Here is a 27,865-nt window from a genome sequence, read left to right as displayed (position 1 = left end):
TGCCTTCCCTTTGAAGAATATTAACCTCTTTATCAAAAAATAGAATTTTACTCATTATGATACAATAGTACCTTTTATGAACATCTTACCTTTCTATGAGATTAAGCTTCTTAAAAGTTAAGATGACTTAAAAATGTACCTTAAGCACATGGTATATTGCTATACTCCTCCATATACATTCAATGCATACTAAGTAATTATATAAATTGTGGAAAAATGATAACTTTACTCACTATTTGCAGAAAATTATCCAACTATACACTGACCCAGCAATTCCCACTTTATACTTTAGCCTTCAAGCTTACTTGACGTTTGCTCAAATCAGAAACAGGGAAGAGCCGGGCGTGGTGGTGCACGCTTGTAATCCCTGCGCTTGGGAGGCAGAGACAGGAGGATAGCCCAGGTTCGAAGCCAGCAGCGCGCGCTGGCTTAGGAGACCCTGTTTCCAAATAAAAATGTAAAAAATAGGTCTGGGAGTGTAGCCTGGAGGTAGAAGGGCTTCCAGGAAACCCAGTACCACCAAAAAAAAAAAAAAAAAAAGAAAGAAAGAAAAGAAAAGAAAAAAAAGAAACAGGGAAGAATATATACACTGGCACAGAAAGTAAAAATCCTATACGGGCAAAAATGGGAATGATTTTTAAGAGCCTTCTAACATAGTGACTTTCATTTTAAAACCAAGCCCAAGAGGAACAATAGATATTATGCAAAATAGTACTGAACAGGTCATTGTTTTCTGAGAGATCTTTTATATATTCCATATAAAAACATGTAAGCAATTTTTGTCATTCAATAACACTAGCTTTTTCTTTTAAAGCTGTATTTTTTAAAAAGAATATTCACTGCCAATTCCACCTAAGACAGAAATTAGGAAGCTGTCTTTGACTGCCCTCTGGCTCTCAGAAAGGAGTATAAGCACATCTACAAGTTTTAGTATAAAGATACTTTATTGCATGGTAATTCACCATTAGTAGGAAAATTTAATGTTTTAATAGAAGAAAAGTTTTGAGTACCTCTTTCATTTCCTTCATAAATGTTGATGAATTTGTTTCAATATCATCATCAGTACTAATTCTTGTAAAAATCTGTTCGGCAATTCTAACAGAAGAATATTCAGCTGGAACATAGGATCCTATAATACAGAAGATCAAAGCAAGTTGAAATACTTTTATAAAGTAAAAGCACTGCTGGGCATAGTGGTGCACGCTTGTAATCTGGATCACAGTTCAAGAACAGTCTCATCTACTACTTAGGCCCTTTGAAACTCAGTGAGACTCTGTTTCAAAATGAAGAACTAAAAATAGGGATAGGGGTATGAGGCAGAATGCCCCTGGGTTCCATCCCCAGTATTGCAAAAAAAATTTTTTAAAAGCTAAGGGTAGTGTCCCATGCTTATAATTCCAGTACTTGGGAGGCTATGAGAGAGGATAGCCTCAGCAAGTACTGAGACTCTCAGCAACTCAATGAGACCCTGTTTCCAACCAAAACAGGGCTGGAGGTATAGCTATAATACTCCTGGACTCCATCCCCAGTACCACAAAAATAACAAATGAGTAAGTAAACAAACAAACAAAATAATTAATTAATTAATGGGCTGGGGGTGTAGCTTAGAAGTAGAATGCCCCTGGGTTCAATTCTAAGTGTGTGTGTGTATGTGTGTGTACACTACAACATTTTAAATTTCTCATCTTGTTTGTCAAATTATATGGTGGACAGAGCAATGGATTTGGAGTTAGAAAACATGGCCCAGCTCTATCATATTACATTAACCTTGAATAACATGTAAACTCTCTCAGTCTCATCTTCCTCATATATATAGTTGCTCTAGTTGCTATATAAAACTATTCATAAATTCAAATAAGATAGAATATGTACAACTACATCAGAGATTATTTTAAATGTGATAAAAATTTAAATAATATAATTAAATGATAAAGAATAACATTAAAATTTAAGGAAATGCTTATGAAGTTCAAATTGATCAAAAAAATATAGATAGGTATATTAGAAAATATATGTTACTAGAAACCTGTAGAAATATCCAGAAGCATGGCAGGTATGGTGGTGCACACCTGTAATTCCAGTATTTGAGAGGCTGAGACAGGAGGATCAGAGGTTTAAGGCCAGTTTCAGTAACTTAATGAGACTTTGTTTCAAAAGAAATAATAACAAGGAGGAGGGTAAGAGATGTAGACTAAGGCAAAGAACTGATACTGGGTAATCTTGGGCAGGTCTTTGAGCCTGACTTTCCTCATTAGGTAGACATTCAGCAAATATTTATTAAAGGCCTACTATGTGTTGGAATGAATTTTTAAAAAAACAGATATGGGCCCTGCCTCCGAAAATAGAAATTACTGATCTATTAAATATAATTTTCTTACAGGATTTGCAGAGTTTTAGATGATAAAAATAAATGTAAAAGTGCCAAGTAGAAAATAAAGCACATATTACTAGTTGGTATTATTATTAATGTTTGTTTTTTATTCTCTCTCCTAAACACCAAAAGTTCTCAGTATTGCTTACCTACATTATTACAAAAGACTGGATGGTATTTTGCTTCTGGTCTGGCTCTATTTTATAGCCAGCAAGAGTGATCTATGTAAGTCAAATCTGATCATGCCATTCTCTTGCTAAATTTTTTTTTTTATGGATCTGGGGTTGGAACCCGGGGGCATTCGACCTCCGAGCTACACCCCCTGCCCTATTTTTTATTCTTTATTTTGAAAGCAGGTCTCACTGAGTTGCAGAGGGCCTCACTAAGTAGCTGAGGCTGTCCGCAAACCACGATCCTCCAGTCTCAGCCTCCCGAATGCTGGGATTACAAAGAGTGCGCCACCATGCCCAGCTACTCTTGCTAAATTTCTTCAATAGTTCCCTATGGACTGCAGGACAAAGTTGAGCCTCCTCAGTTAACTATCTAAAGCCCTTCATGGTTTAATTCCTGTCCATCTCTCCAGCTTTATATTCTTCCACTTCTTGGTCACTCTTTGCTCAACAAAGCAAGGGAGCTTCAAAGCCTCAAGATCATTTGCAGTTTCCCTGGATACATCATACTGCTGCTTTTTTCAGGGTTTAGGATATGTTCTTACCTCTGTCTGTCAATCCCTTCATCTCATATCTCTCCTTCAGTCCCTTACATTTTATGTACATACTTCACTTATCTCTTCTACAAATTTGCACCATTATCATCTTCATTTGTAGATAGAAATACTCAGACTTAAAGAAGTTAAGAAATTTGCCCAAGATTATACAACTAGTAACTGGAAAAGCTAGATCTAACTCCTACATTTATGCTCTTAACTTTCATGCATTTTAAGTCCCACTGTTTCCTTTATGCTCAGACCTTAGGAGATAGCACATATACTTTGAAGTATTTTAAAGGTGTAAGATGGGCAGTGGAGAGAGAGTAATTATCTTCAGATATTTGAAAAGCTTATATTAGGAAGAAAGACTGGATTATTCTTTGATACACAAAAGAAAAGAATTAGGACTAAGTACACGTTATGAAAAGTCAGATTTCAATTCAGTATAATGATTCTTTAACCATTAGGGCTATTCATTAATTGGACAGCCTGGTTTTTAGAGGATAAAGCTCCTCATAGCTTCTCAAACAGAAGTAAAAGTATTATGTCCCATATGAATCAGATACTGTTTCCATAAGAGGAGGAAATTAGCCATGATGTTCTTTTACTTCAAAGAAAACTAAACTCAGTGAAATACTTAATCTGCATTTATTCATTCGTCTCTGATTTACTTTCCCAGTTCTAAGGGTAAATTCACACCGTCTCACCATATTATTGTTATTTTTGCTGTGTTCTGTGTGAGAGACCAGGATCTCTCATCTAAAACATTACTAACATCTTGAGCTCAAAACATCTTTTATTATGTGTTGGTAGAGAGAGGAAGGAGGGAAAAGAGAACACTGTAAGATGTTAGTAGCAGTGGTGTACTCTCCATTCTCATCAGTTGTGACAACAAAAATATTTCCAGACATTGCCTAATTCATAGGGTAGGGCTGGGGATGGAAAACAAAAATATTCCTGATTGAGAACCCCTGCATTAGGACAAAGCCTCTCATCTCTGATAAATATAGTCCTCAAGGAAATCCAGTTTTCAGAGCTAGGAACTGAGTTATGCTTCAACATCAAGAAATATGTGACAATGTTGAGCCAGTAACACTAATTTGCATGTATACATGCATATAGATGTATATAATATTTCAATTGTTGATACCACTAAAATTTTTAAAAATGTTTCTCTGTCTGATATTATAATTTATAAAAAAATCACATGAGTTATTAGAGATAATAGTTTATCCTACTCATTTTACTGTTTCTAATAACAAAGTTTTTGAACCTGAACTAATTACATAATTCAAATCAATAGTAACTGATACAACAATAATGGTTATAATGAGGAAATTCTAATTCTATAATATTGTATAATATTATAGTTTGAAAATGCAATCAAAATTGAGTGGAGCTTATGAAATAACAATAACAATAAAATGTATGCTCTACAAAAGTGAGACACTATTATAATTGTAGGTAAGACAAGTCAATTATCCTTGTAACTCACCTAACTTTCATGGTAATTATTTACTTGCTTTGTTTTTGCCTTTTTATTGATTCCTAAATTTTTCAAAAATAATTTAATTTCTGGTTTAATAAAATATGCCATATAATTTTTAAAAAATTTAAGTAAAGCTAGGTATGGTGGCACACACTTGTAATTCCAGTACTTGGCAGGCTGAGATAGGAGGATCATATATTCGAGGACAGCTTTAGGAAGTAGTGAGATTCTCATCAACCTAGCAAGACCCTGTTTCAAAATAAAATTAAAATAGGCCTAGGAGTATAGCATAGAGAAAGAATGTCCCTGGATTCCATCCCCAGTACCATAAAAAAAATGTAGGTAGGAAAATCTACTTAAAATTTTTCTAGGGTTAATTAGGCATCTAGATATAAAGAACTAGGCATAAACATTTTGAAAAGGGAGCAGAACTGAACTATAAAGTAAAAGCATAACTTACCAATCTGGGCCATAATCTGACAAAGAGCAATCTGCTTTAAATACGTAGATTTCCCACTCATATTTGGTCCAGTTATGATCAAAAAATTGCTCCCTTCTGTTATATAAGTATTATTGGCAACAGGCTTTTCCACAGATATTTTCTCCAGAATTGGATGCCATCCCTGTTTGATTGCTAAAGTATCAGTAAATTCTGGCCGAACTGAAGAAATAACAGAATGACTTTAAAAGATTAATATATTTATACCCAAAAATTTTGTTACATATGTACTATATATACCTTAAGTGATTTTACCAGGGTCAATCTGGAACATTAATATATTATTTTACCTCAAATCTCTACCTAAATCCCTCAAACTATAATGGATACACTCAAATTACTTTTATTCACTTCCAGAGAACTCTAGAATTTAGCTTCTTTTCACTTTCCTGGGTTCCAGGATAGTTTATACAATATCAGATTTGTATAGATTTTAAATAACCAGGTAGCAATTGATAATAATTTAAAAATAACAAGCTATTATTAAATAATTATACATTTACTTACTCTACTTTAAACAAGCAATATTTCAAATTTGCCATTCTTAGCTTTTTTTTTTTTTTTTTTTTTTTTTGGTGATACTGGGAATGGAACCCTTCTACATCTGGGCTACACTCCCAGACCCATTTTTCATATTTTGTTTGGAAACAGGGTCTCTTAAGCCAGCAAGGCTGGCTTCGAACCTGTGCTATCCTTCTGTTTCCACCTCCCAAGTGCGGGGATGACAAGCGTGCGCCACCACACCCAGCCACCCAGCTTGCCATGCTTAGCTTTTAAAGTAAGGTATGAATGTAGAGTAAAGCTCAATATAAAAATAACTTTCCATCCCACCCCCTGAAGAAATTCTGTCTACAAAGAAATTTCAAATGATGAAGAAAATCAAAACAAATTAACAAAAAAATTCTTATTTTTAGAAACAAATAGTGATTTAGTCTCTATAAATACCATCTGAGTGGAGGAAGGAAGAAGACAGTAGAAAGACCATTGGAAATTAAAATGCTACATACCTCTAAATGAAATGCATGAATAAAGTTGAAAACGTAAAATATCAAAGTGGGGTTGATTAAAATAATTTCAAAGGGATTTTCAAAATTAATTGTACTTTTGACATTTAAATATGAGTCCTCTCAAACTAGATATTAAATCTCTTAATGGTTTAGAAAACTACTACTAGAATAGCTGATCCATAAGATAGTGTTTTAAACTCAAAGGAGATATAAAAGATAAAAAATATACTAAGTGCTGATGGAAAAGTTAATTTTCAATGAGAAATTAAAAAATATTAAAAGTCTTCTTAAAATACTTCCCACAAAAATTAATGTTTTAATACTACTAAGTCTACAATTATTCATCCATAATCACACACTATTCCTGTAAATTTACATGTTAGAGTATGGTTATTACTGATATGTTGGCTAAGAAATATCAAAGACTATCTTGACTGATGTATTCACTCAGCATTAGAAAATTACTTAATATTTGTCTTCAAGACCTGTGTATAGACTTGAGATACAAAAATAAGTGGCATAATTCCTAATGTTGGTATGCTCACATCTCAAGAGAAAGTAGATGCAAATGCTTACTTTGGAAATTCATTTTTCTATATAAATATTTGTCACACTGTTTTTAATAAGTATTCATATTTGAACCTTAGAAATTTCAATCGTTGCCATTTTCACAAGAAAACAGCTAGCTTTGTAACCTTTCTTATCTGGAAAACCTTTAAAATTTCCTGCAGTTAGTTTTTTTTTTTTTTCAGTACTCAGTGGGGATTAAACTCAGGGATATTCTACCTCTGAGCTAGACCCCTATCCCTATTTTATTTTATTTTTTTAAACAGTCTCACTAAGTTGTGGAGGGCCAAAATAGCTGAGGCTGGCCATAAACCTGTTATCCTCCTGTCTCAGCCTCCCAAGTACTGTGATTACAAGTGCATGCCACCATACCTGGCTCTTGATTTGCCAATTTCTGAGTGATAATTATTTTAACTTTAAAATAAAATTTAAGGATAATTTTACTTTATTTTGTGTCTCAGTCTAGGCCATATGCAAAATAAATATATTTCATGAAAAAGTGAAAATCATTCATAATTGTTATGTAAAATTTCCTAAACTGAATTCAAATTTCAGAATGCAACATATTTAGTCCAAAGAAAGTCACTTACCATAGTCAGAAAGAGTGCAGGCATGAGCAAATGACAGTAGCATATCCAGCATTGACACAGTGTCTGAGAGTTTATATAAACAATGAATATGTTCATAAATCTCACTGAGCAGTTTGCACACTATCCTGAAAGTACATGTTCAGTAAGACATGTAATTTTTTAAAGGACATACAATATAATTATAAAATAATACAAAATTTATTTCCTGAGGTAAAATAATAATCACATTTGAGTTGTACACTACAAATAAGTCTATTGTTTAGCTGTTTTATTTTAGAGATGAGGAAATTGAAGCTTTTGTTTAAGGTCACAGCTACGTAGTGACAAAGAATCCATCTGTGGTCCATGCATTAAAATTGTTTTAAAATCTCTACCTTTTTTTATTATTTCAGCCCACCTCTAAATGTTCTATTCTTATAACTTTATTAATACTGTTTCATGAATAGCAAAAGAACTGGCATTATTGTGATGCTGTCACAGAAATATCAAGGTATGAGAAGCTAAGGGCTTATGAATATAGGAAAAGAATAAACTGAATGAAGACCAAGATAAGCCCATGATATGCTGGGCTCCACATCATGGTGAAATGCATATTATAAAAATGTTGGTTAAACTAGTATTTTTCTTATTTTCTTCTTTGCAGTAAGATTTTCCCAGAAGCTTCTGTGAGGCTCAGTGCTCCCTATTACAATAATAAACTCTCTTTTCTAACATTCAGAATTCTACAATTGCCTGTAGCCAGACAAAAAGTCAACTAATGAAATTTATCATAGTTATTCAAACTGATTTAATTAAATATTCAAGTACTTCAAATGCTCTTACATGTAAGTCATATGATAGATTTCTCGCAAAGACTCCTGGCATCTTTCATTCATTTTAATTAAATCTGCTGATGTAAAGCTGTAAGAATTTTTAACTTTAGAAATCTATAAAACATAAAAACATTAAGATGTGAATATGCATATTAAATAAAGCCTATAGATCTATATACTAGAATTCAGGTATTTAGGTTAATTACTTTAACTTTTGAGGTTACAGAAAAGTTCTAAATAATGTTTATTAAAGATAAAAAGATGACTTCAATAGATAATGCAGAATATTTTAATCTACTCCATCCAACATGACTATTTTAACAGGTTTTTAAATGGCCTTGCAGAAATGTTAAAACACTGCATTTTATTAACTAAAGTAGCATACATAATATTATCAGTGGACTTCAATCCATGTGCAACTTCTGTCTCCACCTTATCTCATATCAGAACCTCAACCAATCTCTAACACCATTGCTGATGTTGACCCTTTCTTTATTTCACCCATCCTCTCAGTGTTAGGTTATGTGTGTGTGTGTGTGTGTGCACACACACGCGTGTGCATGTGTACATACATAAATAAATAAATATTAAAAATAAATGATTTGTTTTTGCCAAAGGAAAAACAGAGAAAGAATGGTTATAGTGGGAACAGAAAAAGCAATGGTTATAGTGAGACTTTCTCAAACTGGAATACTGTAGAGAAGTTAATAGGCATACAGGAAAAAGTATTTCTATGATTCAAGGTTTTAGAAATGTTAGATTTAAAAAGTAGATTTATTTACTTTGAGACTTTTATATATGGAAGCTAGAGAGAAAATAGGAAACAAAAAGAGCTTTAGATAAATAAGGAGAGATACCAGAAGAATAATGAAAGGGGACTGAGTGAGGGAGGTGGAAAGGAAAAAGGAGAACTGATGAAAGAAACAGTTTAAATAATGCTGTGTCCATATATGAGTTTATGTGCCAAATTTCTGAAGAATGTGTATATTGCTTCTACTCTCACCCACCCATGTAACAGTTATATCAATTTAAGAGAAAATCTTCTTTGGAGAAAAACCAAACTAAGTGTTTCCCACAGTTTGGAGAGCTTGCTTGCTGGGAAAGTGGGTGGGGGAAATGAAGAAAGAAAGTTGAAAGGGTGGTTTTGAGCCAAGCATAGCAGCACACACCTGTAATCCCAGTACTAGGAAGGCTGAGACAGGAGGATTTTAGGTTCAAGAGCAACCTCAGCAGTTTAGTGAGGCCCTTAGCAGCTTAATGCAGTAAGTTAATAAGGTATCACCACCAATATTAGTAACATACAAGGGGAGGGAAGGGGGAACAGAGGGAAACTTACCAAGTGCTGTGTGCATGTATGTTTACATCATGTTGAATCTAGGATGTATAATTATAATGTACTAATAAAAGTATAAAAAATACTTTTCAAACCATTAGCAGGCAAATATGTCTGGAGAAGTTACTAAAACAAAAGATGGTACAGTAGTTTCCAAATTTATTTTATCAAAAACAATTTTGTGTGTGTGTGGTGCTGTGATTGTACTCAAGGACCTTCTACCTCTAACCTATACCCCCTGCACTATTTTATTTCATTTTTTGAAACAGGGTCTCACTAGGTTGCTGAAGGCCTCGCTAACCTGCTTAGATTGATCTTGAACCTACAGTCTTCCCATCTCAGGCTCACAAGTGCTGGGTTTTCAGTCATGTACCAACACGCCCTACATAAAACAATCTTTCAATTTGGTTTCTTGATTTGCCTTTTTCTCTTCACACCAAGCAAGCTCCCCAAATGGTGAAGAACACTTAATTTGGTTTTTCTCCAAAAAAGCTTTTCTCTTAAATTGATATAACTGTGACATGGAAGGAAAAAATAGGAGAAGCAATGTACAGATCATTTAGAAATTTGGCACATAAACTCAAGAATTGCTGTAAAATATGTAAATGTAACTAAAATCAGGAACAATGATTTCCTAACCACTCTAGAATGAACCTTAATGAATTCTGAAGGAAGTTGGTCACTGGATAGCACTGTACAATCTGTAGTCATTTGGATGAAAAATCCTCGAGCGGAGCTAAAACTTGTCCTTAAAGGAAGACTATATTTTTCTGCAAGCTGTGATATCATTCCTAGTAGCCAGAAACAAGAAAAAATTTAAAAAAATTGATGAGCAAATTAGAATTTCTGCTTCAAGAGTTACAAGATTAATTTCTTGTTACTTTATACATAAATAAAGAACCTTTTGGTGGGGAGATTTGTGTGTGTGTGTGTGTGTGTGTGTGTGTGTGTGTGTGTGTGTGTATGGTACAGGGGATTGAGGCCAGGGACATTCTACCTCCAAGATATACCCTCAGCCCTATTTTATTTTTATTTTGAAACTTCTCGCTAAGTTGATGAAAGTCTCACTACTAACTGAGGCTTCTTCTTTCTCTGCCTCCCAAGCATATGCCACCAGACCTGGCTCAAGAGTTTTTTAAAGTGTACATTTTTAATACCCCTAAAAATGTGATTAAGTATTTTGTGTATGTGTGTGGTACTGGGGATAGAATTCAAGGCCTACATGCTAAGTAAACACTCTATCACTGAGCTAGCTACACTCCACCACCACCACTCCCCTCCCCCTTTTTTTTTTAATGAGACAAGGTCTAGCTAAGATGCCCAGGCAGGCCTAAACTTGCAATGCTGATGCCTCAGCCTCAGAGTAGCTGGGATTACAGGTTTGTAGTTTTAAGCCCAGCTAATTAAAATATTCTTTAAGTCAGGCATTGTGGCACAGGCTTATAATCCCAGCACTTGAAAGGTTGAGACAGGAAGATCACAGGTTCAAAGCCAGCCTTAGCAACTTAGCAAGGCTCTCAGCAACTTCATGAGACCTTGTTTCCAAATAAATAAAATTGGGCTGGGGATGTAGTTTGGAGGTAGAATGCAGCTAGGTTCAATCCCCAGTACCAATATATATATATATATTTGAAAAACAGTACTCCTACTGATAGGTTTTTTTTAAAGGAAACAAAATCATAAAACTTAAGAGAAATAACAAGGACTACTTTATACTTTGTCATATTAGTTTTTAATATTTTATTCATTCCAGTCTTTATAAAAGAGAATATTCACAAATTACTGCAATCACTAAATCACAATAAGAAGTCCCTTTATAAAGCATATTTTACACCATAAAATATTTCTTTAAAAACAAGTGATTCATTAAATGAAATTTCTTTAAAAATCTGAATCTCTTATCAACCTCACACTCAGTACGGAGTTCTAAATTTAAACTTAAAATTTTCATGAATATTAATTTAATTCATTTTTAACTATCATCTTCATTATACCTAATTTTTTTGCTTTTCACAATGATATGACCATTCTCAGCTAAGAATCTCACTTAGCATTAATGGCTACTTTTCCCTTTACCATAGCCATATTTGCTTCCTAATGAGCTCCTGTAAAGTTTTCCTTCAACCTTTGCATCCTTCTAAATAATATTATTATTTTCTATATGCAATGGTTTAAACTGGTCCCAGTTGCTCCACTTCACTCTACTTCATTAAATATATATATATTTTTTATCATCTCATGCCACAAAGTATCTTAGTACCTCTTCATTCATTTTGAGGGAAAAATTCCAACCCCTAGCTTTCAGAGACTAAATTCTGGTTCCTAATCAACATTTCTGATTTCTCTTATTAGTTCTGTAAGGGATGTCTTATTCCATCCTACCAAGTTTCCCCATCCATATCGTGAGGTTTTCCCATGCCCCTGTGCTTCAGCTTGCATGACTGCCCATGAGTGGAATTCCTCTCTAGGTACTTCCATCTTCTAAATGCCTGGCCACCTTCTATGGGAACACCCTCTAGTCACTCACTGACCCCTCCACATTCTGCATTCTTATCATATCTTACATCCATGTGAAAATATAAAACACATGAAAATCTATCAACATTGATATGCATATATATGCATGTGTTTCTTCACTGTATGCCTCCCGTATACGCTCTGTGAGGAAAATGACTTTATCTTTGTATTCCCAGGACCCAGACCAGTGTCTACAATGTAGTGTGAGATCAATAAATATTTGTTAAAAGGCTGGGCATGGTGGTGCATGCTTGTTATCCCGGCATTCAGGAGGTGGAGACAGGAGGATCTAGGTTTGTGAATAGCCTCAGCTACTTAGTGAGACCCTTGTTTCAAATTAAAGAATAAAAAATTGGGCTGGGGTGTAGATCGAAGGTAGAATGTCCTTAGGTTCCAACCCCAGTACCGCAATAAATAAATTAATTAATTAATTAAAATGATTACTGAACTGATGCAAATGTATGTCTTCTATATTAAAACAAATGGTGTCTCTCCTCATGCTGAAGCCTTTTAGTATTTATAGTTTACATTTTTCATATAACATATAAAATATCTTATGAAAGTAACTATATTTAAGTTTGAAGAAAAGAATAAATATAACACTTTCATATTTTTTTTTCCTTTTTTGCTACTAGGATTGAACCCAGGGGTATTCTGCCTCCATCCAATCTACATCCCCAAGCCTTTTTTCAGCAAGTAGTAAAATTCTAATAAAAAATGAGTGAAACTATATTCCAAAAGACTAAAACAAAATAGGGCTGGGGGTGTAGCTTGGAGGTAGAATACCCTTGGACTCAATCCTCAATACCACAATTAATTAATTAAAATATGCATGACTAGTTATCAAGAGTGAAAAGGCCCAGTATGTCCTAAAATAACACAAAGACATGTTAAAATAAATTACCTGCGATGTCATCTACAATCTCTGTATATGTTCTTCTAGCTATATCAAGAAATTCATTTATGTTAGACTTCACTGCATAGCATTTCTGAGTTCTCATGTTCAGGCATCCTTTCATATATCTTGCATCATCATTAATTACTGTCTTAATCTTCTCAAGTATGATTCCAAACCTAACATTAAGGTAAAAAAGTATAGGTAATAAATCAGTTACTTTACTTTATACTTAATTTCCAGCTAATAATAGCAAACTTTTGCTGAAGGGAATTTTAAAATAATTCAACAATAAGTTATTTAATTTATATTGGTTAGTGTTATGAGTGTATCAATTTAAAACGATTCCATCAATCAGAAATAATCTAAAATAGTCTGAAGCCACCAAGAGCAATTCTAAAATCTGCTAATATACAGATCTCTCAAATTATATATACTAACTGTGCCTGTAAATACAAAATATATCCTTAAAGAACTGTCATAAAAATTCTGGCTCACAGTTATATCATCTAGTAAGAGATGTACTAGGGGAAACATATTCAGAAGACAACATATGCTCTCTGCTCTCAATAAGAGCAAAGGAGACTAAACATATACTATATACAATGTAACTGGAAACTCACAACTATCAGTAATCCAGAGCAATGATTTATAAACTGGAAACCTGGTGACACCTATTTTCCTATCATTCTGTATTTTACTTGTAAGTAAGCTGATTTTACTATTAATCTCAGCTGGTGGCCTCACATAGGGTATAAATCTTGAATCCATAAAATATTTCTAAGTATCCCAAATCATTCTGGCCAAGAACCAAGATGCTATTATTAATTATTTAACAATATTAAAATTAAAACTATATTAAGATCTTATTCAATATTTATAGCTATTGGTTTTTGGTTATATAAATGCCTTTTGTGGTTTAAAAAATTTTAATAAATAGCATAAAGATCTTAACCAAAACTCAAGTGATTTTCCTACAGAATTCAATGGAGTCTTTAAAAGCAGTTATGATCAGGAAGAGAATAATAATCTGATATTTTTATTAACAGTTGAGTGACAGAGACCTCTTATCTTCCAAGGAACCATAGTAAGCTCTTAATAAAGGTGTGCTACAGTTCTTCAGAGTCATCTATTAAAGAGTAAAATAAAAAATAGTTAGGATAACTATGGCATTAGTCAAACAAAACATTTATTATTTAATACTATATAGTTTACTGAGAGCTTTCTTGATTTATGGTCTCATTTTTATGCTCAAAAAATGTTTCAGCTGTGTGTGGTCATACATACGTGTAATCCCAGTACTTGAGAGGCTAAAACAGGAGAGTCACAGGTTCAAAGACAATCTCAACAACTTAGTGAGGCTTTCACCAACCTAGCGATACTCTGTTTCCAAATAAAAAATAAAATAGGTCTGGCAATATATCCTAGAGGTAGAAAGCCCTTGGGTTCCATTCCCAGTACCACAACCACAACCACCACCACAACAACAAATTCAGGTATGTAGATGAGGATGGTTTGTATCTTTCCTATTTTCCAGATAAAAAACACGTGATCAATAAATGTTCACTGCTTATGACTTCTATTTTTCTTTCCCCTAATTGCTAACATACAGCCACATATGGAAATAGGTACTTATATAATTGTACACTTAGCACTCTCTACATATAATTCAAAATTGGATTCAAAATATGTTAAATCAAAAAGCACTTCTGTATTTGAAATTTCTCCATTATTTTATAGCAATAGTAGAATTTTTATTTTACTTAATTAAAACTACAAGTGCTTACTAACTGAATAAAAAGAAAAGAGGGTGCGGGGTGTGGTGGCGCATGCTTGTAATCCTAGCATCCGGAAGGCTGAGACAAGAGGATCGTGGTTTGTAGACAGCCTCAGCTACTACTTAGTGAGGTTCTTTGCAACTCAGTGAGACTCCGTTTCAAAATAAAGAGTAAAAAATAGGCCTGGGGGTGTAGCTTGGAGGTAGAATGCCCCTGGGTTCCATCCCCAGTACAGAAGGGAAAAAAAAAAGAAATGAGGGAGTAAAAATTCATAATATTCAACCCTGTTGAAAACAAATAGTTTAATAACTGGAGTTGTATTCTACTTATAATTTCTCACTAATACAAATAATGTTACAATAACCATCAATGGACATAAACCTTGGTCAACATTTCTCAACAGTTTCTTCAGACATATTACAAGATCAAAATATATATGTTGTAAGTGTTTCCTATAAAGTAAGTAAAATTTTAATTTCCATTAACTGTTTAAGAAGTTGTCTGTCTCATTGGTCTCTCATTTCTTCAAAATGACAATATCAGAAATGATAGATTAAGAAACTTACTCTAAGAGTTTAAGGACATTAAATACAATGCATGGTTGTGGACTGAACCTTGTATTCAGAAAAAGAATGATGTAAAGAAAATTGTTGAAACCACTGAAAAAATATAATTATGTTGTATAGATTGTATAAAATTATTGCATCAATATTAAATATTCTGAATTTGATTAAATCATAATTACAGAGGAGGACATTCTTATTTAAAGGAGAACAGACATTAGTAAGCTGCAACTTACTCTCAAATTGTTTGAGTTATTAATAATAATAATGTATGTACTGTTAGTGTAAAGAAAAAATGTGAAAATTTATTATACTATTCTTGCAAGTTTTTCTGAATATGAAGTTTAAAAAAATGATGCCTGATATGCTTTGTGTAATAGACACACATAAGTTACCTTTAAAGGATCAACAAGTTCCAAGGTATGTTTTAAGTATATTAAATTTGTTATCTTTGATTCAGCTGCAGTCACCTGATAAGATAAAAATCCAAATGTAGACACCATAAGTATTTAATAAGAATGAGGTTTTCTCTTGAACATTTGACTCTGATCATATTCTATGTTTTTCATATATCAGACTAACTCCAATGCCAACCTAGAGAATTTATACTAGAGATTACTGAACTCTAAATAGGCCTAAAAACTAATCTCCTGGAAGTCTCACAAGAGTTCACCTCATTGTACCCAACTTTCTATGTCGGTATCATGTGTCCAATTTACACTGTAATAGAAAAAGGAGATACAGTTCAATCCTGAGCAACACCAAGAGACTAAGATTAACTGGGGGAGAAAAGGATATCTGTGGATATATGATATTTTGAAAGGCTGAATCTGAACCTCCCAGATAAGCACAGAACAACACAAATTTCCCCCACTGGTTCCTGTTTACGCTATTAAAACAATTTTCATAACTTCTGTGATCCAAACTAATTAAGGTTTTTCAAAATAAAGCAATATCAACATGCTGAATTTTACACATAAACTTTATATGAATTAAATTACACCATTTCTAGAGCTGAGCAGTAGTACCAAACCTGTCCCGTGTATCTATCATTATTATTCCACTACTGATAGTATTTTCTGGCTTTGTAGAATGCTCTTTTTGAGGCAATGGAGATCGGGTGTCAGCAGGACTGGTATGCGCTGCTTCCCTCAATTGCCATCTTCCCAGAAGTGATAGTAGAATATTATATAGCAATAGAAATAAATGAGCTAAAGCCAGGCGTGGTGGCACATGCTTGTAATCCCAGTGCTCGGGAGGCTGAGACAGGAGGATTGCACAGGTTCAAAGCCAGCCTTAGCTACTTAGTGAGGTTCTCAGCAACTTAGTGAGACCCTGTTTCCAAATAAAGTATAAAAAGATCTGGGAGTATAGCCCGGAGGTAGAAAAGCCCCAGGGTTCCACCCCCAGTACCACCAAAAAAAAAAAATATATATATATGCAAGAACATGGTTAAATCTCATAAACATAATATGGACTAGAATAATCCAAATATAAAAAACACACAGGCTAGGCTTGGTGGCACATATCTATTCTTTCAGTATGTGCCAAAGGGAGGGTAAGACAAAAAGATGGCAGGTTTGAAGCCAGCCTTAACAACTTAGTGAAAGCCTATTTCAGATTTTTTAAAAAGCCCTAGGGGTGTACCTCAGAAATAGAATGCCCAGTATTAAAAAATAATAATAATAAAAGAATCCAGGCATGATGGCACATGTTTGTAATCCCAGTACTTGGAAAGATGAGACAGGAAAGTCACAGGTTTGTGGCCAGCCTCAGCAACTTAGTAATGCCCTTCACAAATTAGTGAGACCTGTTTCAAAATAAAAGAATAAAATAGGGCTGGAAATGTAGTTCAGATCATTTAGAATGCCCCTTGGTTCTATCCCCAGAACCACAAAAACAAAAAAGAAAGAAAAAAGGAAGGGAGAAAGGGAGGGAGGGAGAGAGGAAGGACTCACTCCACTAAAATAGTGTTTCATTTGTGCATGAGTAGATAAAAGTTAGCTACTTCTGCCAATCAGCACTTTTTCCCTTATCTTCTTTGGCTATGAAACCCTGGAGAGAGCAAAGCCTAGTAGTTATTATCCCTTCCTTACTTCTGTGTTGCCTGCTAGATGACCAGTGGGAGTGGACTGGGATTAAAGCCAGCTGGAATGCCTCTCAGTTGCCCTGCTTGCCAGTATTAGCTCATGCAGAGCATGACAACCCCCGCAGAGACAAACTGAATGCTATTTCAGAGTAGGAAAGAAGCTGAGCACTGCAAGGCCTCTGGGTCCCATTCACCCTGTGTGAAGAGCGCTGAAGGCCAGGCAATTGTTTGCACTGGGGATGGGAATGCAGCCAGGCCCCAGCAATCCACGGCCATGCCTTGGTGTCCAACACCAGAACCTATGAGAAGTCATGCTGCCTGTTTTTCCTGTATTTTTTTTTTTCTCTGTTGAGATCTGTTTGGGGCATATATTATCTTTCACTTTTATGTGAGGGCCTTCTTTGGGAATGGCCTCCTCTTGACAATGTACCCTAGGTTTTTGATATGTAGAATTTGATTCCAAATGGATGTAGGAATGTCCAAACTAACTTAGTAGTGCATGCCTACTCAGGCCCCTGAACTTCAGATGACCACTTAAGCTGCCTGTCTTAGAGGAGAAGCAACTTCTGTTCTCTTCCATGGTTACCGCATCGCATAAAGCTGTCAGTGGTTCTGTTTCAGTCATGCTCCACTTCTCCAGGGCCAAGCCAAATCTCATGAGAGATGCCCATTGACACAGTACGGTTCTGTTTTGGTGTAGGTTCGCAGGGACAGGAAAATGCAGAGAATTTTGTTTCCCAGGAGCAGCAAACTCAGACATAACCTTCTCAAGATGGTTCCTCATTACAGCACCATGAGTACATATGGGAAAGTGCAGAGAACCTTTCCAGCACTGGCCTGCTATGTAGATCCCAGATCAGCTGTATTCAGACTGCCTTCTGTTCTGCACAGGTGCCAATTTCTATTCTAGTTTGTTCATTGAGTCTTCCCTCCCTCTCTGCTACCCCTGCCCGAGCCACGCTGCTGTGCATTCTTTACTGCTGCGTGCTCAGTGCTGAGCCACTCCTTACTCTGTTCCACTCCCTAGAGTCCCTAGGCTTCTCTGAGTCTCTGTCTATCCACTATGGAATCTCAGCGTCATCCCACAGTCACCACCTCAACTGAAGCTATTATACAGTTGTCCTGATTTCAACTTGTAAAGAAGTGAGTGCTGGTTATCTCTAAATCTGCCATCTTGCCTCCCCAAATCTTGATTTATAAATAACATTCCCTGCTAAAATGAACTAGGACTCCTGGAGAAATAACTAGTTCAAAGTCTAGAGCAAGAAGAATACAAAAAAATAAAAAATCCTGATTCATTACTATGAGCCACAAAGTGATAAAGAATAATGGATACATTTCTAGCTGGGCATGGTAGGGCACACTTGTAATCCCAGCATTCAGGAGGCTGAGATTCGGGAGACAGGAGGATTGTGGTTCGTGGACAGCCTCAGCTACTTAGTGAGGCTCTTTGCAACTCAGCGAGACAAAGAATAAAAAAAAAATAAGGCTGGGGTTGTCACTCAGAGGTAGAATGGCCTTGAGTTCCATCCCCAATGCCAACAAAAATAAAAGTACATTTACAAAGGAAATAAAATCTAATAAGAAGGGATACTCGCTGTTCAAACCAGAAACAATTTGAGAGTCAAAACAAAATTGACAGTAAGAGTTACAACCAACTGAATAAAGCATAAAACCACAAATCCATTTCAATTAAGTAAATATACTAAGATAAATATATTGAAATTTAATGAAGAAACATATAATTAAATGGCTTCAAAGTACCTTCCATAAAATTCTCATTAATTACATAGGGGAGTGCCAGGCTTGATAGTACATGCTTGTAATCCCAGGACTTGGAAGTCTGAGACAGGATGATAGAGGTTTGCAGCCAGCCTCAGATATTTAGTGAGGCCCTCTGCAATTTAATGAGAACTTGTTTCAAAATAAAGAATAAAAATATAAAACTGGGGTGTAGCTCAGAGGTAGAATATTCCTGAGTTCCATCCCCAGAACAACACACAAAAAAAAATTGCATAGGGGAAATAGTAATTTAACAGTGAAGAAACAAACTCAGTCACATGAACAAAGTTGATACTGGCACAGTGGGACAAATTAATATAGTGTGCCATCTAGTAACATACAATGAGGACAAAAACATTGCTTCTATGATATTTCTGTCAGATATATTATTTGAATTCAATGATGAGGAAAAATCAAACACAACTGGTGGGAAAATAACAGACCTGTATCTTCAAGCATGAAAGCCAAAAGACTAAAGAGATTCAAAAAACTAACGGTAGCTGAGTGTGGTGGCACACACTTGTAATCCCAATACTTAGAAGGCCGAGACAGGAGCATCACAAGTTCACAGCCAGCCTCAGCTACTTAGTGAGGCCCTCTACAACTTAGTGAGACCCTGTAACCCTGTTTCAAAATAAAGAATAAAAAAGGGGTTAAATCTCCAATACCGAACAAAAAATAACTAAATGCAATACTTCAGTTTTAACTGAATTATTTTGCCATGAATGAGATAGAGGCAAAACTGACAAATTTGAAATGGTTTCTGAGGATTAAATTTAATCTATCAATGATAATTTCTTCATTTTAAAGGCTTATTGTTATTAAAGAGAATGTGTGTGTGTGTGTATGTGTGTGTGTGTGTATATCTGTGTGCTGTGTGTGTTTTACTATGGATTAAACTCAGGGGCATTCTACCTCCAAGCTATGCCCCCAGCCCTTTTTATTTTGAAACAGGGTCTTACTAACTTGCTGAGGGTCTTACTAAGTTGCTAAGGCTGACGGTGAATATGTGATTCTCTTATCTCAACTTACAAGTCCTGGGATTATAAATGTATACCACCACATGCAGCTGAAAATGTCTTTTTCTGTAAGAAATACTAATATTTTAGAAAGTGGGAGAACAACACATCAGCAATTTTTATTTTAAATATTTAATTGACAAAAATATAAATATTCAAAGTAAATATAAATATTCTGCCAGTTTGAGAGTTTTTATCCTTATTTTTACTTTTTAAAGAATATTAAAAGCAAAAGGTCTTATATGTTTCCAGTAAAGAGAGGGGCAAGTCATGTCAAATTAATTCAGAAATGCCAATGGCTTCAACTTCTCAAGAGGAAATCCAGAAACTACAGAGTAGTGGAGAAATACCTCCAAAATTCTGAAGACAGATTATTTCCTGCCTATATTTTTACTTTTAGACCAACTAGTACTCAATTATAGTAAAATAATAAAAACAATTCAAGCCGGGCATGGTGGCACACACTTGTAATTCCAGCATTTGGGAGGCTGAGACAGGAGGATTGTGGTTCACAGTAAAATAGGGCTTGAGGTTTAGCTCAAAAGTAGAATGCCTCTGAGTTCAATCTCCAGTATTATACAGAGAGAGAGAGAGAGAGAGAGAGAGAGAGAGAGAGAGAGAGAGAGAGAGAGAGAAGGGGAAGGGGAAGGAAAAGAAAGGAGGAGGAGGAAGAGGAGGAAGAGGAAGAGGAGGAGGAGGAGGAGGAGAGGAGAGAGAACAAGAACCTAGATAGTACCATATCTATTTAAGCAGTTGGATTTAATTTATAAACTGTCCTATAAAAACCTCAGAGGTTCTAATGGCTTTATTTAGGAATTCTAACAAACATTTAAGGAAAAAATCATATCAGTTCTATATTAACTCTACAAGAAAATTGAAGAGGAGGGAATACTTCAAAACTCATTTTACAAAGCCACAACCTTTGTTCCACCAATCAATTATTTCAGCTTACTTCCCATTTGTTTACATTAAATTAAGAGGTGCTTCAATTATTCAAATTTATTTGAGTTCTGTGCTTAACCAACAGTTAAAATTTTCTACTTACTGATGCTTTATGTTTCTTGTGTGTGTGTGTGTGTGTGTGTGTGTGTGTGTGTGTGTGTCTGTTACTGAGGATTAAAACCAGAGGCATTCTACCTCTGAGCTATAGCCCCAGACAGGTTTTATTACTTATTTTGGAAGAGGGTCTTGCTAGGTTAATGAGAGCCTCACTAAATTGCTAAGGCTGGCTTTGAAGCTGTGATCCTCCTGTCTCAGCCTCACAAGTACTGAGGTGTGTGCCATGACACTCAGCTTATTCATGCTTTCATTATACATAACCTTTAAGAATATTTTCTCTACAATATAGACTTTCTAAATATAAATTAGGCTTCAATGGATTTATAAAAGTAATCAAACTTAAAATCAAATTTTACTGACATACAAGACTTCTTTCCCTTATGGGAAAAAATAAACATGTATTTTAAACATTCATACAAGTAAACATTCTTTAATTCACCTTGAAAGAATAATAAAACTCACCTATCCCTTATCTATAAACATTACTTAAATTTGAAAAATACTTAGAGAAGTTGTTTATCCTTTATTCTTAAAGGATAAGCATATTTGAAGACTATCAAACTGCATATGATGATAACTTTTAAGAATAAGCTTAAGCAAGGTATAGTTGTGCATACTTGTAATCCCAGTACTTAGGAGGCTAAGACAGGAGGATCTCAGGTTCACCACCAGCCTCTGCTACTTAGTGAGGCCCTTTGCAACTTAGTGAGATAGTGTTTCAAAATAAAAAATATATAATAGGGCTGATGAGGTAGCTTGGAGATACAATGCCCTTGGGTTCAATCCCTAGTACTGCAATCAATCAATCAATCAATCAATCAATAAGCAAGCTTTATTTTTGGGATCTAGTATAATTTTTATTTATTCATTAGGCAAATATTATACTCTAAATTCTTTAAAATTATATATATAACTTTTAAGTGAATATTTGATTAGTGAAAATATATGTCAATTCCTCAACTACTTAAGAAACTTTTATTATATTATAACATATGGGATAATACATTTTAAAGTTTCCTTTAAAGAGGCACAAAAATACTCTAGATGCCAAAACATAGAAATACTTTCCCAAAACATTTTGCTATTTTCCCCTTGTTACATGACATTAAGACAAATTTTAATACATAACAAACAATAATATAACACATAATACAAATGTAAACGTACCGTATCTTGCTTGGGTATTTGGACTAAAACAGAAAGAAGCTGCTCTGTATCAAGGAATCTTGATATAACTGAAACAAAAGAAGTTAGCATTTTAATTTTAAAGTATATTTGAAAACATAGATTATGTAAAATATTGTTCTTGAATAATAAAAATGGAACAATCTACCTACAACTATTACTTGTTTTAATTTTCTTCTTTCTATATCTTACATGTACCATGAATAAATAAAACAGTAAATTCTAATGTTCTTATTTTTGATTACCCACAATTTCTCCTAAAAATTCAATACTTTTTTTTTCTTTTTTGCAGAACTATGTTTGAACCCCAGGGGGATTCTATCTCTGAGCTATATCACCAGCCCTATTTCCTATTCTTTATTTTGAAACAGGGTCTCACTAAGTTGCAAAGGGCCTAAGTAGCTGAAGCTAGCTGCAGATTTTTTTTTTTTTCAGGTTTGGGGATGGAACCCAGGAGCATTTGACCTCCGAGCCACATCCCCTGCCCTATTTTTTACTCTTTATTTTGAAACAGGGTCTCACTAAGTTGCAGGGGGCCTCACTAAGTAGCTAAGGCTGTCCGTGAACCATGATTCTCCAGTCTCAGCCTCCCGAATGCTGGGATTACAAGTGTGCACCACCACACCCGGCTAGCTGCAGATCTTTGATCCTCCTGTCTCAGCCTCCCGAATGCTGGGATTACAAAGCATGGACCACCATGACCAGTTAAACTTCAATACTTTTAACCATCCCCTTCTTCTTAAAACTACTTCTCTGGATTTTTTTATACTACCTATCAGAATTTTTATAACTTTTTTTAATCTTTACTTTTCTTCTTTATACTTAAAAATGCTTAATTTAACAGCATAGGTCAAGCAGTAACCATATAACTACCTAGTATACCTAATTTATCTGAACTAAGTTGTTCTCATCATTTATTTATTTACTTACTTCCTTATTTATTTTGGTACTCAGTGCTGAATCTAGGGACATTCTACCTCTGATTTATACCCTCAAGCTCTTTAAATTTTTATTTTAAAACCAAGTCTTAACTAAGTTGTTGAGAGTCTTGCTCAGTTTCTCAGGCTGGCCTTCAACCTGGAATTCTCCTGCCTCCACCTCCCAAGTACTGGGATTACAGGCATGTGCTACTGTGCCCAGCTTCTATTCCCATCTTTTAAACATAGGCAGCATCTATCTCTCAGAGTTGTTATAAGGCTTAAGTGAGGATATGTGTAAAGTACTTTGCACATACCAAGGCTCGAAAACTATTATTCTTCTCTGCTCATTTTGTAGCTTCCTTAAGAGTAAGTTTATACATAATTTTAATCTATCATACTTTTTTTTGGTGTGTGTGTGACTGAAACCAAGGGTATTCTACCTCCAAATTGCATCCCCAGCCCTATTTTATTCTTTATTTTTGAAACAGGGTTTAACTAAGTATCTGAGGCTGGCTGCAAACCTGTGATCCTCCTGTATCAGCCTCCCAGGTACTTGGATTAAAGTGTGTGCCACCACGCCCAGCTAGAGTTCTTTCTAAAATGGACCTAAGCCAGGTGTGGTGGCACACACCTGTAGTCCCAGTACTTAGGAGGCTAAGACAGAAGGATCACAGGTCCAGTCAGCCTCAGTGAGGCTCTCAGCAATTTAGCGAGACTCTGTTTCAAAATAAAAATAAAATAGGTCTGGGAGTATAGTCCAGAGAAGGAAGGCCCCTGAGTTCCACCCCTGGTACCAAAAATAAATAAATAAATAAAATAAACAAAAAATAAAAAGGACCTTTTCCCCATGTGTGTAAAGTAGTTAAATTGCAGTAACTAGTACTTAATGACTCCTGGTAACTATCATCATTACCATGTGAAACCTCAAACATTTTATATAGACTTGTTTATGATAAAGTAACCTAAGCTTTATCTCTGTTTATAAAAATGAGAAAGTTCATACCACTTGGTTTCTTTCAAGAGTTTTCCGTTTTCCTAACTACAAAACTGCCCCTTTCTAATATGCTGCTTCTCCAATGTTAAAACTGTATAAAAAATTAAATAAATAAGCTGAATATACTACTGTTAATACTGTCCATTATGTTCAACATGACAAAATACTCTTGTGGCACTTTACATGTGATTTCACTATTCAGTCTAAGTGAGGGTTTAAGAGAGTCCAACTAGTCTCTTCTTCTTTCCTTTCCCCAACTCTATCACTACAACTAAAATACTGTTTCCAAAATGAGATTTGATTATACTATCCTCTTGGTTCAGAACTGTCAGCTCCCTGTACCTGAAGAAAACAATCTAAATTCCTTAGCTTTTTGTAAAGGCCCTTCAAAAACTAGCCCAATTCTCATTTCCTGGCATTTCTCAAAGCCTCAAGTTGAGAAACTACTAGTCATACCTTACAAGCCACAAGTTCTTTTATATCAACATAAGAACAATTACAGAAGCTTATTCCAACTCTACCCTTAACAACTTCCCAGAAATACAAGTGTTCCCTAGAAAATAGTGACTGTTCAAGATCACTGCCAGTGGTAAACATATGAGATCATAATTCCAGCCATTACATCAAAAAATACTTTTATTTCACCTACACGCATCAATATACCCTACATAGGCATGTTCCCTTTGGTCTGAAAATCATTCAAGGCAAAGAGATGCCTATTGCCAAATCCTGTTCATCCCTTTAAGATGAAGCTATAATGTTATCACCCCTCTTGTGTGTGTATGTGTCTCTGGGGGTGGGGGGATACTGGAGATTCATCCCAGAAGCATTTTACCTCCCAGCTATACTCCCAGCCCTATTTTTTATTTATTTTATTTTTTGAAACAATGTCTCACTAGTTTCTCTGAGAGTCTCACTATTCCAACCTGCAATTCTCCTGTTTCAGCCTCCCAAGTACTAAGATTACAGGTGTGTACCACCATACCCAGATTGGATTCTCTTTTTATCCCAGCTCCCTCCTTTGTGTTCCCCCAAAATATCAAATACCTATTACATTTATCACACTGTATCATAGAGGTGGGCATCATCATCGATGAAGCTGTGAACACCAAGAAAATGGCCTCTCTCCCACTGTCTCACTAAGTACACAGGAACATATAGTTTGAAAAAGAATATATTCAGCTGGGTGTGGTGGTGCACACTTGTAATCCCAGTACTTGGGATTACAAGTGGGGCTGAGACAGGAGGATCACAGGTTCACAGCCAGCCTCAACTACTTAGTGAGGCCCTCTAGCTACTTAGTGAGACCCTCCACAACTTAGTAAAACCCTGTTTCAAATTAAAGAATAAAATATAGGGCTGGTGGTGTAGCTCGGAGGTAGAATTACCATAGGTTCAATTCATAGTACCTCAAAAAAAAAAAAAAAGAATATATTCAACAACCTTAGAAGTGCTGAGAAACAGTCAATATAGCACCAAAATTCTGAAGGAAGTATACTAACTAAAAGGTGTTGGGACTGGACTGAGGAAACCCCAGTGAAGCTGTAAAGGCCTTCAAGACTTGCAAGTATCACTTTAGACATTCAGAACAAACACAAGGAAAAGTAGTAAGGGAGTGAAGGTATGGAAGACATACCAAACTACTACCAACCAGGAAGTAAAGTAGCAGTACATATAAACGTTCCTTCTACTAATAAATTTAAAAAGAAAATTGCACCACCATCTAATAAACAGATAACCAGGTTCCAAGGGCAATCCTATGCTATGAGTTGAACTATGTCCTCCAAAAAGAAATCTTGAAGTCCTAACTCCTGTTACCTGTGAATGTGGCTTTATTTAGAAATTGGGCTTTTGCAGATACACACAACTTAAAATGAGGTCTTTAGGCTGGTTCTGAATCCAATATGACCAATGTCCTCATTAGAAGATAAAACAAAGACATACAATATGACAATAGAGGCAGAGATTGGACTGAAGGACCTGCAAACCAAGACACACTATGGACTGACAGAGACCACCAGAGACTAGCTAGGAAAAGACAAAGGATTTTTTTTTCAGGTTTTAGAGGGAGCACGGCCTCACTAACACCTTGATTTGTGTTTATTGTTTCCAGAAATGAGAGACAAAAAAAATTAAGTTGTTTTATTTTATTTATTTATTTATTTATTTATTTATTTATTTATTTATTTATTTATTTTGCAGGTTTGGGGATGGAACCCAGGGGCATTCGACCTTCGAGCTACACCACCTACCCTATTTTTTATTTTTTATTCTGAAACTGGGTATCTCTGAGTTGCAAAGGGCCTCACTAAGTAGCTAAGGCTGTTCGTGAACCGCAGTCCTCCAGTCTCAGCCTCCAGAATGCTGGGATTACAAGCGTGCACCACCACGCCTGGCATTTAAGTTGTTTTAAATCATGAAGTATATGGTACTTTTTTAATGAAAACCCTGGGAAATTAATACAACATATCTGCTGATAATTACCTAATTGGGACAGATCTCCCATTATTTGAGGATTACCATGGAGAAAACAAATTAAGAAATATCTATTAAAAGAACCAATAAAGAAAAGAATAGCATAGCCTCCAGGAAATAACACCACTGAAATTATTTACTATAGATTCAGAGGAAAAATTCAACAAAATAACTTCCATACAATAATTTATATCTTCCTGCCTGCCCATCATAAACTTAAAAAATAAGTAAATGCTTATTTTAATAATAATAATGCTGTGTTTATAAAATTAGATGATACTTGTTTACCTGATTGAAGTCCAAAAAAGAGTTCCTCGTCCTGAAGTAATTCTTGAACACAATCTAATCTCATGTTAATGGTTTCAGTATCAACTAAAGGTTCTAATATATTAGAACGAAGTCTTCTACTCCCTCCAGGAGTCTTAGTATAATTTAAAACACCAAAAAGAGTGTGATTGTTCCTTTGAAAACACAAGTTGGAAAAATATGTTAAATATATTTTTAAAATCCAAGAAAACTGAATTTTACCTTTGCAATTAAATATCCTGTAATCTAATGATTCTCAAACTTCAGTGTACATACAAATCACATGGGGATTCTAATTAAATAGGTCTGGGATAAAGCCTGAGCCTACGTGTGTGTGTGTGTGTGTGTGTGTGTGTGTGTGTGTGTGTGTGTGGTGCTGGGGGTGAAACCCAGGGACTTTTCTACATCTGGGCTATCTTCCCAGACCTATTTTATATTTTATTTGGAAACAGGGTCTCACTAAGTTGCTGAGAGCCTCACTAAGTAGCTAAAGCTGGCTTCGAACCTGTGTGGTACTCCAGTCTCAGTCTCCCACACGCTGGGATTACAAACCTGCACCACCATACCCATCAACCACACCACGCCACACTGTCATTTGGAACATGGTCCCAAATATGTCAGTCAATAACCACATTTTTATTAGCAAGGATTAACAGTATCTGCTTGCTCTTACAGATGTTTTCCATAGATCAATTATGATATCCAAATATAAAGTTTTCTAACTCATAAAATTCCAACAATAATAGCAAAATATCAATAATATAGCTGGGCATGGTGGTGCACGCTTGTAATCTAAGCATTTGGGAGGCTGAGACATGAGGATCACAGTTAGGCAGACAGCCTCAGCTACTTAGTGAGGGCCTTTGCAACTCAGTGAGACCCTGTTTCAAAATAAAGAATAAAAAA

At 35.2% G+C, this 27,865-nt stretch overlaps 1 protein-coding gene across 1 annotated transcript in view; it reads right to left on the bottom strand.

The window, feature by feature from the left end:
• The window catches only part of MSH4 (mutS homolog 4), a gene marked incomplete at both ends in the record, with an annotated part of 63,877 nt that overhangs the window by 17,399 nt on the left and 18,613 nt on the right, over positions 1-27,865 (bottom strand). Inside the window, 10 exon segments of the mRNA XM_080690372.1 lie at positions 1,011-1,129; positions 5,030-5,230; positions 7,233-7,357; positions 8,055-8,158; positions 10,032-10,168; positions 12,799-12,968; positions 13,854-13,918; positions 15,526-15,600; positions 22,247-22,314; positions 26,942-27,114. Of these exon segments, the coding sequence (XP_080546498.1) occupies positions 1,011-1,129; positions 5,030-5,230; positions 7,233-7,357; positions 8,055-8,158; positions 10,032-10,168; positions 12,799-12,968; positions 13,854-13,918; positions 15,526-15,600; positions 22,247-22,314; positions 26,942-27,114 (1,237 nt within the window).

The sequence above is a fragment of the Muscardinus avellanarius genome (genome assembly GCF_963383645.1).
Source record: "Muscardinus avellanarius genome assembly, chromosome: 3".
NCBI classification, from domain to species: Eukaryota; Metazoa; Chordata; class Mammalia; order Rodentia; family Gliridae; genus Muscardinus; species Muscardinus avellanarius.
The sequence above is the reverse complement of the archived record's forward strand: the minus strand, read 5'-3'. Positions and strand labels throughout refer to the sequence as shown.